The 17,470-nt window shown below is 43.0% G+C and overlaps 1 protein-coding gene across 1 annotated transcript in view; it reads left to right on the top strand.

Moving 5' to 3' along the window:
* Positions 1 to 17,470, top strand: part of LOC145405880 (putative neural-cadherin 2) — a 167,812-nt gene that overhangs the window by 120,551 nt on the left and 29,791 nt on the right. Inside the window, exon 13 of the mRNA XM_080277137.1 lies at positions 9,220 to 9,359. Within this exon, the coding sequence (XP_080133263.1) occupies positions 9,220 to 9,359 (140 nt within the window). The remainder of the gene's footprint in view (positions 1 to 9,219; positions 9,360 to 17,470) is intronic.

Here is a 17,470-nt window from a genome sequence, read left to right as displayed (position 1 = left end):
GATTAAATACGGTATACATAATATTGTACTCTAGCCAGCCTCTAGTACCATTAAAAAAAAAAAAAAAAAAAAAAAAACACGTCGTTAAAGTGTATGAAAGGCTACGTGGCAACTAGTCCCCTTACACTGTTGCCAGACAAAAGAACTCACATCACACGAGTAGACTTGCAGCGAATTTATGCTGACGACTGTACACCTAAAAGCACTAATTTCTCCCCCCTCTTTTAGTCGGAGTCACGGCCAGCGACGACCGGGCGATCGAACACTCCAAACCCATCTCCCCAACCCCAGCCCCAGTGTAGACGTTTTTGGATAGATGTGAACGGCCAAAGCTGGCAACGTTACAGTATGCCAAGATTGTTTTTATAGACTTTCAGAACCAGTAGGCGTAAATATATAAAGGCACTTAATGTGTAATACTGAACTGTTATCCGCAGCATAATTGTACAGATATTAGAAAGGCACGAAAGTTAAAGAAGATCTACAGTGTATTATGTGTTGATTATACTTACGTCCTGTATTATAATGTCACAGAAAAGTGTAGTATAGTAAATAACATCTGCTGAAAAATATGATGACTTTTCACAGCCATTCTTGCTCCCAGCTCTACCACAATTCTCTCTGAGTTCCTGTCTCCACCACACGCCTCTTACCCTCTCGTCCCCCATTCCCACCCTTTGTTAACCATCATAGACAAAGATAATAATGAAATGATCCACCAGGTATTGATCATGTTTTATTATCATACATCTCTGTATTAAGCTCTTCTCAATAGGGTGGAGTCAAAGGCTTTTCGTCTCATCAACCCTCCTCCTCTTACTGGCTCCCGTCAACCTCTGTCTCTTCGCCGCACTGTTGCATCTTTATCTCTTTTCTATCGCTACTTCAATGGTCACTGCTTCTCTAAACTGTCTGCTTGCATCCCTCCACCCCTACGACGGGAGTGTAGCACCCATCTAGCAACAAACTCTCATCTCTTTTCTGTCCAATTCTCTAATGCAAGAGTTAACCATTACTCCCACTCCTTCACTTATGCAACAGCTCAACTCTGGAACTGTCTCCCTTTGTCTGTATTTCCTACTTCCTATGAACTCCAGTCTTTCAAACGCAATGTGTTCAAGCTTCTCGAAATGAACGGATCTTCTTTTGTTTTTTGTTTTTTTCTCTTGGAAGGAACGATTTGCGGGCTTCTGGCCTTTGGTTCCTTCTTCCTTGCATAAATAAAAAAGCACCAACAAATCAATAACGTATAATACTTCGGTATACCTGCCAACTGTTTCAGCCTGTTGTAAGCTGTTTAGTGACATATGCACTGCAAGTTGAACCTTGTGTTACAAGGATATATGGTTGTTTATCGTTAACCCAGGTTATGTGTGGGTCTGGATGTCCATTATTTCATATTACCGTGACAATTTAAGCTTTACATTATAAACACGTAAGGTTTATATTCCTATCATTATTGCATTGACACAATGTCATTATACATACGACTGACCCACATTTAATCGTATACATAATGACATTGTGTCATTGTTGTGACAAGAGGTCGGTACATATTCGTTAAAGTAGAGAGTTTGTGGTTCATCACAGCCGATCCCTGAATCGGGTGGCTAATGCAATATTGACAGGAACATAAACCTTATATGTTTATAATGTAAGGCTTAAATTGTTATGTTAATATGAATTAATGGACGGCTAAAACCACACATAACCTGTGTTAACGATAATCAATCGTATGTCCTTGTAACACAAGGTCCAACTTGCGGTGTGTATATCACGTAACAGCTTACAGCAGGATGAAATAGTTAGCAGGTATACCGAAGTATTGTAGGTTATTGATTTGTTGGTGTTTAATACAGAGGTGTATGATAATATAACAAGATCAATACCTGATGGATCATTTCATCATTATCTTAGTGTATGTTGGTTAACAACGGGTAGGACTGGGGGACGAGAGGGTAAGAGAGAGTCGGTGAGACACGAACCCAGAGAGAGAGGTGGTGAGGTAGGAGTAGGATGGCTGTGAAAAGACATCATATATTTCAACACTTGTTTCTCTTTTGTGCCTTTCTCATAATCCATACAATTATTTGTGATTAAAAGCGTAGTATTACATATTAAATGCCGTTATATACTTACCTCTACTGGTTCTGAATGTCTATTAAAACAGTCTTAACACATTGTAACATCACCAGCTTTAATCGTCCCACATACTGTATGTCACGGGGTTTTTATAATATCACGGCAATTTTGATATAAATGGTTAAATATTATTTAAATTGATAATATTCAATAATATTGAAGAGCAGAGACAATGGTTGTCTTGCTACATCAAGCAACGATTACTTTACGTTGGCTTAGCACGATTCTCTGAGAACGAGAATTTATAAACTTCCTCAACAGTACACAGCAGAGACTAATTACTCACAATTGCTGACTTACTGTACTGTTAGCCTCTGGAGAAAGTTACATCACCCCTGACAATAAATAACTAATACTAATAATAATAACATCAGGTTCTTGCTGATGCATTAACTCCTGGCACAACGGATTTTAAGTTAACACAAGACTGGTCTAAGTACCAGTTATGAAAGCAAACGTTTATGCAAGCTAGGAGCTGTATGGAAAATAAGCTTAATTATGGAGAAATGAAACAAGATTTTTACTCTACATTAAGCTCAAGAAATAGAACTGTTAAATTTATTAATCACAAAAATAAATTCAACATTACATTTCAAATCAAATTAAATGAGACGCACTCACTCACTCGCACAAAAGCTAAATACTTACGCCTAGGAAAAACACCTTAATTAAGCTCTTAAAACTACAAAATACACAAAGGAAATACTAGTCAATGAATGCGGTGTATCACCCAAAGCTGGAGAACTAAAGGTGGGAGCTTGGAGAAACTGTAAGTGGAGTTTGGGTACTAGCTGACCTCTCGCACTGCTGCACAGGTCCTGTCTCCGTCACAGCAAACACTAAACTGAATTCAAATAATGTATGGGCAGGAAGCACGAGCCACCGGAAGAAGGCGTGGCTAACGGTTTATGCAAGCAGAGGCGAACGATAAAGAAACTATTGTATCGCTCAGTAGCGCACTTAGTGACGTGCATTAAATCGGTCACTTTTTGAAAGTGACGAATTATTTGAAAAGTATACCCCGAAATGGAGAGAGAAACGGTTAACTGAGCGATACACAGTGAGTTTTCCACTAATAGTTCGTGGCTTCTCACAAAAAGGAAATGTCGCGAATTGATTCGTGACATTACGCCCCATGAAAATTAAATCTTTCTTCCTTCAGAAGAAAGATTTCAATATACATACATATAAATCCTAACTCAGTCACACAAGATTCACACTGTGGTGTGTGTGCTATCCTGCTACAGGAGAAAGTCGCAGTCGTCAGTGAGCGAAAAAACCTCGTATTTACGTTAATAGAAGCAAGCTTGAGGGAAAAACTCCGTGACGACGGTGAAAATCCTGTACTCAGGTCAAACTGAGCGAAAAGTCGCTACATTTACACTGACAACTAATTGTTGTGTAGTGTGATGTATGTAATACACAGTGTAGGTGTGACAGTTGCAGTGTAACTGTACCTACGTGTAAAATGACACAGTAAATAATATATGGCGATGACGAAGGCAGAGGAGAAGAGGTGGCAGCGTGCGGCAGACGATCGGCTGGCCCGCACAGCAAAACTGCTACACCCATTGCTGAACCTGCAAAACCAATTGAGGTGGAGCATCAAAAGTGTCAATGGGACAAAATTCTTATTATGTTACAATTACTCTCTCTGGCTAGCAGTCAGTACATGCTATGAAAAGTACACTCGAGGTCGCCATTAATTATAGCACACGATTATGGTCGGCAAGTTGAGAATCCTTGTGCAAACTTGGGTCTTCCATAGCCTCAAGTCGCCTCTGCAGAGTTCTCACTTCCCCCTTAACCTACAATACAATACTTATATTAGTACCGGAAAGCTGAGAATCCTTGTGCAAACTTGGGTCTTCCATAGCCTCAAGTCGCCTCTGCAGAGTTCTCACTTCCCCCTTAACCTACAATACAATACTTATATTAGTACCGGAAAGCTGAGAATCCTCGTGCAAACTTGGGTCTTCCATAGCCTCAAGTCGCCTCTGCGGAGTTCTCTCTCCCCCTTAACCTACAATACAATACTTATATTAGTACCGGAAAGCTGAGAATCCTTGTGCAAACTTGGGTCTTCCATAGCCTCAAGTCGCCTCTGCGGAGTTCTCCCTCGAACTTCCCCCTTAACCTACAGTAGTTCTATTAGTACCGGGAAGCTGAGAATCCTTGTGCAAACTTGGGTCTTCCATAGCCTCAAGTTGCCTCTGCGGAGTTCTCACTTCCCCCTTAACCTACAATACAATACTTATATTAGTACCGGGAAGCTGAGAATCCTTGTGCAAACTTGGGTCTTCCATAGCCTCAAGTCGCCACTGCGGAGTTCTCTCTCGAACTTCCCCCTTAACCTACAGTACTTCTATTAGTACCGGGAAGCTGAGAATCCTTATGCAAACTTGGGTCTTCCATAGCCTCAAGTCGCCTCTCAACTTCCCCCATAACTTACGGTACATAATATGTATGTACAGGCCCTGGACATAATGTGTCCTGTGGGGCAAATGGGCGAGACGTCAGGTCTGCACCCACTTCACCACTACCCTGTCTCTCAACTGACTCAGAGATTACAGGTGTGGTTACAAATGGCACAGGAAGGACATGACCCTGATTAGTGGCGACACTTTGGCACACACTGCAGGAACGGACAAAACTATCTATGTCCCGTCCCATCCCTGGCCAGAAAAAGTCAGCTCGGATATGGCCCTGGGTCTTCCTTTTCCCCATGTGACCTCCTGAGGCTGAACAATGACCCCATTGTAACACTGCTAGGCGGTACTTGGCGGGAACGACAAACTGCAGTCGAACCTCGCCCTCGGGTGTTCGTGACTCACGGTAGAGCCGTCCTTGTTTACGAAGGAACTTGGCTCGACCTCCCCGTGAATACTTAATCACTCGACCCTTTTGTTTGTTCCGCACGGTAGCAAGTGTCGGGTCAGAATGTTGTTCTTGCACAACAAGTTGACTACACATCAGATCTTGCGGCGATTCAATGATCACTGGGGTGACACAGTCTGGAGCCTCAGTCATGGCTCGTGTTACCGCAGCAGCCGAAGTCTGAGTAGCGTCATCATCGGAGCAACTATCCTTGACTCCTTGAATATTGCCTACTATTAAGTCAAATAGAGGCTCTGGCATGACAACTGCAAGTGTCGTACCAGTATAAAATGGAGATGCCACCTGGATACATGCCTCAGAGAACAATCTCACTGATCCATCAATAAGCTTTGCATGGATCTGTCGACCTGTATACTGCTCAGGCCGAACTAAACTCTGCTTAACAGAGCAACCTGAGGAACCATTGTCTCTCAGGACATTTACAGAAACACCTCCCACAGACCCTGGCTGAACAAGAAAGGCAGTGTTGCTGGTGGAAGGGTCTGAGGAGGTAGCAGCCAGTCATTCATGAGACTGCGGAACAACTGATGCAGCAAACGTGGCACCCTGGGAACTAGGTGTCTGAGGAGAGTTCATGGTCGGAGGGGGACTTGTAAAGTGTTGGGCAGTACCTGTACTGGTAGAGATGGCACCTCCGGGTACTTGTGGAATAAAGGCTGCATTTGCCTCCTGCCTCCGATACACTAATTGACCTGACTGAGGGTTACGTGGCTTGTCCTTGTATTGCTGCTGATGCTTGGGAAACTGCTGCTGGTTGGGGTGCTTGTTGTACCGCTTCCACTCAGGTTTCTGAGTGTTTTGCCCCTGGTCCTTCCACTGCGGTTTTGGACCTTGGCCATTATTCTGAGAACGGCCTTGGTGCTGGGATTCAGTCTGAGACGGCTTCCCAGACTTGGCAGTATCTTTTCTGCTCCAGGTGTTTTGCTTACGAGCTTGATACCCGTATGCAGTAAAGAATGCGTCAGCCTTCTCTGCCATTTGGCTGGCATCTTTCACCTGGCAGATCTTAAGCTGTGCTATGAGCTCAGCAGGCCACGACCTCTCTAGCTGTGTACGCAGCATAAGGTCAATTATCCCCTCACGCGTGGAAGGAGTTTCATCTTTCTCCATCCACTCATTTAAGTAAGCTGTGAGACGATCAAGGAACTGAACAGCTGTCTCCTTGTCTTGGAGACGAGCTCGCATGAACTGAACTTTGGCGTCGTCTACTGTGAGACCATACGCCTTAATGAGTGCAGCTTTCATCATCTCATATGTGAGATTGTCTCCACGAATTCTGTGGAGAATATCGAGGGCAGGGCCCTCAAATAGGCTAAGAAACTGAAGCCGCTTAGCTGCCTCATCCAGTTGATATAAGTCTGCCATGTCCTCAAAACGAGCTATGTACGGCTCGATTCGCTCGCTTTCCTTGTATGAAGGAAGCTTGATGCGTGGGGTCGCCAGGACATGTGCAGGGAGAACGCTCGTGGAGCTTTGACCAACTGCACCAGACGTGTCTGAAGCCAAGGAATCTCGCTTGAGCTTCAGCACTTCAAGTTCATGTTCTCGTTCTTTGTCTCGTTGTTCACGCTCGTATTCGCGCTGTTCTCGCTCGTGTTCGCGCTGTTCTCGCTCTTTTTCTAACTCGAGCTCGCGTTGTTTCTGCTCGTGTTCGCGCTGTTCTCGCTCTTTTTCTAACTCGAGCTCGCGTTGTTTCTGCTCGTGTTCGCGCTGTTCTCGCTCGCATTCGCGCTGAATCCTACGCTCTTCACGAGCATCTTTCTCACGTTCTTGCTCGTAATTGAACCGTGAGAGAACGTAACTCTGTATTTTCTCTGGGTCTGTGAGACCAATATCTTTGGCTTCCTGTACATATACAGCTGTAGCCATGATGCTAGCTCAATTTACTAAGTAACCGAAATTGAGCACTGACTGCTTAGCGACGAATACTAATAAACACAAGTAAAGAATACAGACACAAGCTAGTGGTGACCAGTCTTATCTAGTTAACTGGCAAAGAATAAATCAAAAATGTAAATGACTGGGAAGACTCAATAATAAACACAATGGGTACAGCGACTTCCCAGGAGCGAATAAAATCGTCTGGCGTTACCAAAAATAAACTAGAGTTAAGTATTCTATTGATTAATAAAGCAAAATTCACTTGCTAAATTAAGGGTAAACACCAGTAAGCTTGTGCCTATAAACTTTAATGATAAATACCTAAATATGAATGAGTGAGCACTATCTCGTGAATAGCTTTAGAGCTAGGAGTTAATATCCTGGAATGAGGTCGCCAATTGTCACGGGGTTTTTATAATATCACGGCAAATTTTGATATAAATGGTTAAATATTATTTAAATTGATAATATTCAATAATATTGAAGAGCAGAGACAATGGTTGTCTTGCTACATCAAGCAACGATTACTTTACGTTGGCTTAGCACGATTCTCTGAGAACGAGAATTTATAAACTTCCTCAACAGTACACAGCAGAGACTAATTACTCACAATTGCTGACTTACTGTACTGTTAGCCTCTGGAGAAAGTTACATCACCCCTGACAATAAATAACTAATACTAATAATAATAACATCAGGTTCTTGCTGATGCATTAACTCCTGGCACAACGGATTTTAAGTTAATACAAGACTGGTCTAAGTACCAGTTATGAAAGCAAACGTTTATGCAAGCTAGGAGCTGTATGGAAAATAAGCTTAATTATGGAGAAATGAAACAAGATTTTTACTCTACATTAAGCTCAAGAAATAGAACTGTTAAATTTATTAATCACAAAAATAAATTCAACATTACATTTCAAATCAAATTAAATGAGACGCACTCACTCACTCGCACAAAAGCTAAATACTTACGCCTAGGAAAAACACCTTAATTAAGCTCTTAAAACTACAAAATACACAAAGGAAATACTAGTCAATGAATGCGGTGTATCACCCAAAGCTGGAGAACTAAAGGTGGGAGCTTGGAGAAACTGTAAGTGGAGTTTGGGTACTAGCTGACCTCTCGCACTGCTGCACAGGTCCTGTCTCCGTCACAGCAAACACTAAACTGAATTCAAATAATGTATGGGCAGGAAGCACGAGCCACCGGAAGAAGGCGTGGCTAACGGTTTATGCAAGCAGAGGCGAACGATAAAGAAACTATTGTATCGCTCAGTAGCGCACTTAGTGACGTGCATTAAATCGGTCACTTTTTGAAAGTGACGAATTATTTGAAAAGTATACCCCGAAATGGAGAGAGAAACGGTTAACTGAGCGATACACAGTGAGTTTTCCACTAATAGTTCGTGGCTTCTCACAAAAAGGAAATGTCGCGAATTGATTCGTGACACTGTATGTCCAACAACGTTTACACTGGGGTTGGGGAAGGGTGGGTGGGTGTGGGGTATTCCATCGCCCGGTCGTCATTGGCCGCGACTCCGGCTACTAGTGGGGGAGAAATTAGTGCTTTTGGGTGTACGGCCATGCGGATATTCCTTCTCCTGTATTAAGCCTCACAATGAGAAGGTTGGGCTACACTGCAGTTAATAGTTCCGATTATTCTGATTTCATTTGGTCTAACGTGATGGGTCGTGTTTAAATAGTTGTAATCCAACATCAGGAGGTAATTAAGCGTTAGGAGAGGTAGATCCAACATTTTCTTTTACAGTTCCTTGAGACAATGATACTGATATCAAGTGGCTTATATGTAATCACAACTTGACCTTTATCAGGCGTCAGTAGACATCAGCTTTGGATTACTAGACAAGTAGAATCATTCCCTTGATCATACCATAAAGTTTTATAGAGACAGGCTTTTGAAGGCATGAACAGAAAGTCTCGTGTGTAACGTTTTGATTCCTCGACAATACAGTATGACACGACCATGTATTACCGTCATACGTTTTGTTCCATTACATCCCAAACGTGTGAACATAGATCTGACCAGTATAGTAGACTACACTTAGATTTAAAAAAAAAAAAAATTTGTCTCACTATTCCTTTGCATCTGCTTCACGCCGAATGCATGTCTCTCACTTTCGTCCTTGACGCATTTTTATCAAGAACATTATCAGTGGGCCAGACATACCAAGTCTCTCTCAGCTTATACATATTAGCCAGCAGAGACAATGAGAAACTGTAGAATAGGTGAAATGCTAGACGAACTTTTATCTCTGACTGTATGTCGCATCTGCGCAGGTGGTTGATGCAAATAAGACGGCCCTGGTGACGCCCCGGCTATGGCCCTCACCCCGCCCCTGCAGCCCCGCACCTTTCCCCCAACACCCACCTTGCACTGCATCCACATGTCTCAACGGCGGCCGATGTCTGCACTCAAGGTAATGTGGCGTCGTGGAAGAGCGCCTTTGTTCTAATTAGACAAAGATTCTTAACCCTCGTTCAGCTGATTTGATGGCAGGGTGTATTCAGGCTGGGGAGTTATTTTAGCTAATAATCAAGGAGACTCAGTCCTACCTTACAGCTAAGACACACTGAATTTCATGCAGCCTCGACCCGTAGTATGGCCTGTTTTATACTATAAGGTGATAAAAGATCAGAGGAGAAATTATTTCATTTATATGTCTGACACTGAGGACAGAGTTGACTGGAAGTCTCCTGAGGCCCAGTCGTCCTACGTGTCACAAATCTTTGCTACAAATACCTATCTTAAATATCAAATATGTGCTAGAAGTGTCATTCGAAACTGACGTGATGATAGCAGGGATGTAATAGGTCCTCCTTTCAAAGATATCGTGTTAACCCCTTCGTCCCAGGCAAGCATTTTGTTGGGCCTCCACAGAAAAGCGTGGATAGCTACTGTATCTCCTCCGCCTCCTGTTTCATCTCTCTTTTTCAAATAGGCTCCATTCCTTTATTTCCTAACCAGTTGGTGTGAAAATTAGCACAATTATTCCTTCGTCCAATAACATCAGACACCATCATTTCTTTTATTTAAACAAATTAAAGGTATTTTTACGGTAAACGTCAAACCATAATAAACACACAAGTTTCGAAATCGTATGTTTGTATATATTTATTATAACTGCAATTTTCAGAGAACCATGTCAATGTACTGCAGCTGCGTGGAGACCATCTTGAATTTCCATGGGAATATTGTCAATTTAGAAATTCATTTGTGTTCCACTGAAGAAATATGTCACTTGGCGGGAGAGGCTTCTTTGATGCATCTTCCACACATATTAATATTATTATTTATTTTTGAAATGACATTATTATTTATTTTTGAAATGCAGTCATAACATCCTCTGTATACTTAGCAAAATTGAACGGCATCACCACCTTCATCATTCTGTCTCTTATTCCCACTCACAGGTGGATGATATAATGGGCAGAAAGCAAAGATAAAGGAAAACTTGATAGAGGCAGGTCAACAGCATGCCCAACAAAATGGGCCGCTCATTCATTCACTCACCAATCACGCCCCCAGCATCCTGACTCCACCGCATAGGCATGTACACTGGGTCACAAACGTATCGGTGCACAACATGCGTGAAACATTTGGGACCACAGAACGAAGGCCACTAAAATATTAGTGTCCGACCTACCACACGTTGGTAGCACTGATCGGGAGGTGTCATATATCTCCAACTAGCAATATCTTCTTGCAAACATATAGCAAATGTAATGTTTATATTGACAGACACTGATGATTCACAGTGAGACGTTGGTAATGGCAGCAGTTGTTTGAACCATTTCGGTAGGCATCGCACCCCCTGTGCAGCGATACTTTTTTGATCGAGTGTACATACACACATATGCGCCTCATAGACGATTATCAAGTTAAGAAGACGATGCCAGAAACTGTTGCAAAATTCATCCGACCAGCTCTGTCCCTTGCCAGCTCCGAGCCTCATCAACTTTCATTCCTCATTTCTCACATACTCATTTCCCTTTACAGTATTTTTGAGTGTGTATATATATATATATATATATATATATATATATATATATATATATATATTTTGTTACGTCCCAGTCTCCACGCTGCCACAGGCTCCAACAGCAGTAGTTCAGTACAGGAAGGACGTTGCCCAGCGAGTTGTTCTTCTTATGGTCAGCCTTTAGGTGTGCAATACACAAGATCAGCTGAGGCGAAAATAAACACTGGCTCCTTAAAGTTCACTGTCTTTATTTTCCAAATAATTCCACTTAATGCTTTTCAACTTCACTGTTCTCACAAGCACTGGAGCTATACACACTTTATAGATTGCAGTTACACTTAATGTTTAACAACACTTCACAGTTATTACACTTAATGCTTGCTAACACCACTTATTACACAAGTACTGAAAATAATCTTCACTGACAGTAATTACACTTCACTGTCCTCTCAAGTTCCACTGATATACAAACTTCAATAACCCGTCACTGTTTGCCACTGTTTTCACAAGTATCAAAAATATACACCAAAACTGACTGCACTTCACACAAACTGACTTGACACCCGACTAAACTCCAAACTGACTTGACACCTCACTAAACTTGTAATAATCACTACCCCATCTTATATATGCTTGCATTACTCTCGAAACTTCCACTTCTCCAACATTCTAGGACATACTGTCTTGCATCAGCCTCTAGCAACAACAGTTACCAACTACGAGACATCAAAACATTCTAGAGTTGTCTTACATTACATAACACTCTAAGTCATTAACCATACGAACTTAAATTACATAATTTAACAAGCAATTACTTAAATAAAACATTATAGAGAAAAAGAGCATAATAATTAATGCATAACTTACGAAATAACTATGCCTACAAACACCAGGCAAACTGGGAACTCTGACTCGTACCGAAACTTGCGGTACCAGAAACGTCTCGAAAGATCTCGGCTACCTAACTGGCAAATCCCCCTTCATAACACTACCCCCTCCCTAGTTCTTTGTCGTCCCGACAAAACTACACAGTATACACAGGCATAAACATTAACCCTAATTCTATTGAAACATCTAACTATACACAAAATAATCTTTCAACTTATCAGGTCTTCTATGCCGCTTCTGACGATGTCCTTGTTCCTCCACATAGTCCACTCCTCCAGGAAGGCCTTGGTCCTCTTCTTGTTTCACTTCTTCCCTCGGGAAACTGTCACCATCTTCTTGCACTTCAGCTCCTTGGTCCTCAGCATCCTCGGTTGCAGGTGAGCACAATTCCTTAGAGCCATCCCAGCTGTACTGTCCTGGCCCATGGTACTGCCACAGACGATTCACGTGTACAACCTTTGGGCGAGATTTCCTGCCTCCCCAAATCCGATATGTTACGTCCGATAGGTGGTCCAGCACAGTGTAAGGCCCGTCCCATGGGCTCTGCAACTTTGGTGACTGTCCCTTCTTACGCTGAGGATTGTATAACCAGACTTGGTCACCATCCTTGAAGCTCACTTCATTTGCCTTGGCATCATACTTGCACTTCATCACTTCTCCTGAAAACTTGAAGGCTCCTTGCACTTGATGATGTACCTCAGCCAGCTTTTCCTGAAGGTGCTTTGCTTAGCCGGTGGTGTCTGTAGGCAGCTCTTCACCAGGTGGTCTTTCCATTAGCAAGTCGACAGGTAAACGTAACTCGTGGCCCAACATCAGTTTTGCAGGAGTGTAGCCAGTAGACTTGTGGGATGCAGACCGATATGCCATCAGCAAAGCAGGTAATTTCTGGTCCCAGTCTGTTTGTCCATCAATGCAGTACTTGACCAGTTCTTGTCCCAGGGTCCAGTTGAATTTCTCCACCATCCCATCTGACTGTGGCCTAAGGGGGGTCGTCCTGGTCTTCTTGATCCCCAATAACTTGCAGCACTCGCAGAACACAGCAGACTCGAAGTTTCTACCCTGGTCTGAATGTAGCTCTTGTGGCATCCCAAAACGACAGAAAAACTGATCAACCCACACCTAAGCAACAGTCGCAGCCTCTTGATCGGGGATGGCATAGGCTTCTGGCCACTTTGTGGTTAGTCCATGGCGACACATATATACCGGTTTCCTCTCTCAGTGAGTGGCAAAGGTCGAGCAATGTCCACTGCGACTCTTTCCATCGGTGCACCCACTTGGTACAGCTGAAGAGGGGCACAACCACGTTTCTTGGGTCCCTTCTTGGCACAAAGGGGGGCGCGGAAGCACAGTGGTAGCGCGCCGGACTCGTAATCGGGGGATTGCGAGTTCGAGCCTCGCCCGGGCTGCCGTGCCGGGAGTGGTAGCTCGCTCCTGTAACCCTAGCGGGGCTATATAGTCCAATACAGGGCTTAGCTTGGGGGAACTCCGTTTCTCCCATTTTTTTTCTTGGCACAGCACACATCACAGGCCCGCCACCACTCTTCAACATCTGACGCATGCCAATCCAGTAGAACCTCTGTTGCAGCTGGCTTCCCAGGTGCCCACTAGTAATCTGGTTATGGGACTCATCCAAGATCTCAGACCCCATCTTCTTCGGAACCACCAGTTGCCAACACTCGCTGAGGCCATTGGGCGTCTCCCACTGACGTTCCAGTAGTCCATGCAACGAAGAAGGCCCCACTGACTCCAGCAGCTTCCGGTTGCCGGGCCCAACCTGGAAACTCCTCCCCATGATGGTCGCACTGCACTCCGCCGCAGCCACTCCAGCACCGGTTGCAAATCTGCACCCTCTATCTGCATCCTACCCAGGTCTTCTCAGTCCGACACCGGCCCCGTCACTACAGTACAGCAGCATTTCTTCCTGTGATTCCCATTCCTACTACACTGCATGTCGTCTGTCCTTCTATCTTCTCGTGCACTATTCATCAAGGTTCTTTTGCATTTCTTCAGTGGCAGGTCTTCTGCAGCCTTCTTCTTATCATCCCAACCATTCTGATCCGCAAGTAACTCAAACTGTGCACGGTAAGCTTCCCAAGATACACTACCATCACTTTCTTGAGGTTTCTTCTTAACTGAGTCCCCATTATAGCCATGCACTTCACTGGTTTGGGGCCTAATAACTGAGGCATCATAATTAAGTCCAGGACTTACAACTTCTGCATTCTAATTATTCAGCCCTGTAATGCCATCTTCAGATGCCCAGGATCCCTCAAGATTCACTACACACTGTCCATTCCCTTCATATGCTCTCTGTACACCAACCTGAGGCTCAGCCGTTCAATATTTCTCTACAGCCTCCATATTCTCACTAATTATCTACTCATGATCGACTGCATGCTTCAACTGGCTATCTACATGCTGTCTGCACTTTATCACAATTCCCTCACTAAATGTCTTCAGCTGGTTTTCCACATGCTGTTTGCACTCTGTCACTATTCCCTCGCTAATCTTCAGCTGCTTTTCCACATACTGTTTGCACTCCGTCATTATTTCCTCACTAACTGTTCTCAACTGTTCGTCTACATGCTGTTTACACTCTATCACATTATTTCTTACCTCATACTTCTGTTGCCGTAGCTCAGTGTATACCTCCTTCTTCAATTGTTCCTGTTTCCCCATGAAAGCATCTAGCTGTCCTTGCATTCTCAGCTGTAATTCTCTCTGTTGCTCCTGTAGTGCCTCCTGAAGCTGTTCATATCGTTCTTTCTGTTCTTCATTCTGTGCCTGCAATTGTTCTTTGATTTCTTTCTTCTGTGCCTGTAATTGTTCTTCGAGCTTTTTCTATATTGCATTCTGTGCCTGTAATTGTTCTTCGAGCTTTTTCTGTCCTGCATTCTGTGCTGCCTGTAGTTGGGCACTTTGTGCTTGTAACTGTTCTTTAAATTAATTCCTGAGCACTTTACTTTGGGGCTGTAATTGTGCTTGGAGTATTTGTAATAGTTTCATAATTCCACCCAGCGATGCCTCTTCCTGCCTAGCTTGGCCTCTTGTCTGGACACCTTCTTGCTCCAAATCGAAGATTAGCCTCAATGCAGCCCTGAATAATAATCCACATTCCTGACACCAGTGTTACGTCCCAGTCCCCACACTGCCACAGGCTCCAACAGCAGTAGTTCAGTACAGGAAGGACGTTGCCCAGTGAGTTGTTCTTCTTATGGTCAGCCTTTAGGTGTGCAGTACACAAGATCAGCTGAGGTGAAAATAAACACTGGCTCCTTAAAGTTCACTATCTATTTTCCAAATAATTCCACTTAATGCTCTTCAACTTCACTGTTCTCACAAGCACTGGAGCTATACACACTTTATAGATTGCAGTTACACTTAATGTTTAACAACACTTCACAGTTAGTACACTTAATGCTTGCTAACACTTCACTTATTACACAAGTACTGAAAATAATCTTCACTGACAGTAATTACACGTAATACACTTCACTGTCTTTTCAAGTTCCACTGATATACAAATTTCAATAACCCGTCAGTGTTTGCCACTGTTTTCACAAGTACCAAAAATATACATCAAAACTGACTGCACTTCACACAAACTGACTTGACACCCGACTAAACTCCAAACTGACTTGACACCTCACTAAACTTGTAATAATCTCTACCCCATTTTATATAGGCTTGCATTACTCTCGAAACTTCCACTTCTCCAACATTCTAGGACATACTGTCTTGCATCATCCCCTAGCAATAACAGTTACCAACTACGAGACATCAAAACATTCTAGAGTTGTCCTACATTACATAACACTCTAAATCATTAACCATACGAACCTAAATTACATAATTTAACAAGCAATTACATAAATAAAACATTATAGAGAGAAAGCGCATAAAAATTAATGCATAACTTACGAAATAACTATGCCTACAAACACCAAGCAAACTGGGAACTCTGACTCGTACCGAAACTTACGGTACCAGAAACGTCTCGAAAGATCTCGGCTACCTAACTGGCAAATCCCCCTTCATAACAATATATATATATATATATATATATATATATATATATATATATATATATATATATATATATATATATATATATATATATGAGTATGGATCAGTTGGATCTAGGATTGTGTGGGTAAGACTGAAAGTTGGACTACAAATGTGGGGGATTTTGTGTGTATGCGCCAACGCAAGATCATGCAAGCAGAGCTAGAGAAGAGTTCTGGACAAATGTGGAAGTGTGCATGGAAAAGTTTGATAGGAATGAGAGAGAGTGGTTTTGATCGGTGATATGAATGGTAAAGTAGGGAATGTGAAGGTGGATGGAGTAGTTGGTGAGTGGGGTGTGCCTGAGGAGATAGATGAGATTGGCAGTGTTTTAGTGGACATTTGTGCTGGGAGGGGGTTGGTGATAGCCAATACCCTCTTCAGGCACAAAGTGATCCACAGGTATACATGGCGAGTGATGAGAAGGGTGGATGGTGAACTGAATGAAAGGAAGGCAATGACTGATTATGTGTGCGTGGATGAAAGTATGCAAAGCTGCATAATGGATGCAAGAGCATATAGAGGTTGGGGAGTGGACCACTTGTTGGTGGTCAGAATCAAGGTCCAAGTAAAATGGAGAAATAGAAGGGAAGGACGGGAGGAAGGTGTAAATGTAAGGAGAGTGGAAAGGTTACAAGAGGATGAGAAAAGGCAGAACATAAGAGAGAAGAGGAGGAACGATTGGGTAAATATGAACTGGAGCAGATGGGGGATGTGGAAGGTGTGTGCAAGAAATTCACAGAGGAAATATGTGCAGCATGTGAGGTGGTGTGTGGGGTGAAGAGAAGATGAAAGGGGGTGCAGGGAACAGCATGGTGGAATGAAGAGGTGAGACAGGCTGTGGTACAAAAGAGGAAGGCATATAGGCCTAATGAATGGATGAGAAATAGGAACGTGGAAGAAGTTGAGAGACGGAAGGGAGAGTTATGTGTAGAAAGGAAGAGAGAGGTGAAAAGATTAGTAAGACAGAGTAAGAAGAGAGTGGTTGAGAAATTTGGAAGGAATTTGAGTGTAAAGTGGAGAGAATGTAAGAAAATGTTCTGGAAAGAGGTGAAGAGAGTCAGACGGGGTGGCAATGAATTTAGTGAAAGGAGTGAAAGATAAAAATAGATTACTAGTCGAGAAGGGAGAAAAATTGAGCAGATGGAGAGAACACTTTAATGAAGTGTTGAAGAGTTACATAGAGAATGAAAGTAATGCGAGTATAAGTGGCTGGGGAATGGCTGGGAGAAGGATGGAGGTGAGAAGACGGGAAGAAATCAGTAGGATGGAAGTTGTGGAAACAATGAAGAAAGTCAAAATTGGGAAAGCCCAAGGAATTGATGGAGTGTGTGGTGAAATGCTGAAGCATGGGGGAGAGATAGTAGTAGAATGGATGTGGAAGGTGTGCAGATTGACCTGGGAGGAAGGAAGAGTCCCCGATTATTGGAAGTCAGGTATAATTATTCCCTTGTACAAAGGGAAACGGGAAAAAGAAGTGTGTGGTAATCATAGGGGCATTTGCCTTCTTAGTGTAATAGGAAAAGTATACGGTAGGATACTTATTGACTGAGTTAGGGAAAGAACAGAGGAATTAACTTGGAGAAGAACAGGGA

Source organism: Coenobita brevimanus, chromosome 68 (genome assembly GCF_032717465.1).
Source record: "Coenobita brevimanus isolate Jiangsu-jjx chromosome 68, ASM3271746v2, whole genome shotgun sequence".
Taxonomy (NCBI): domain Eukaryota; kingdom Metazoa; phylum Arthropoda; class Malacostraca; order Decapoda; family Coenobitidae; genus Coenobita; species Coenobita brevimanus.
This window is presented reverse-complemented; position numbering and strand designations above follow the sequence as displayed.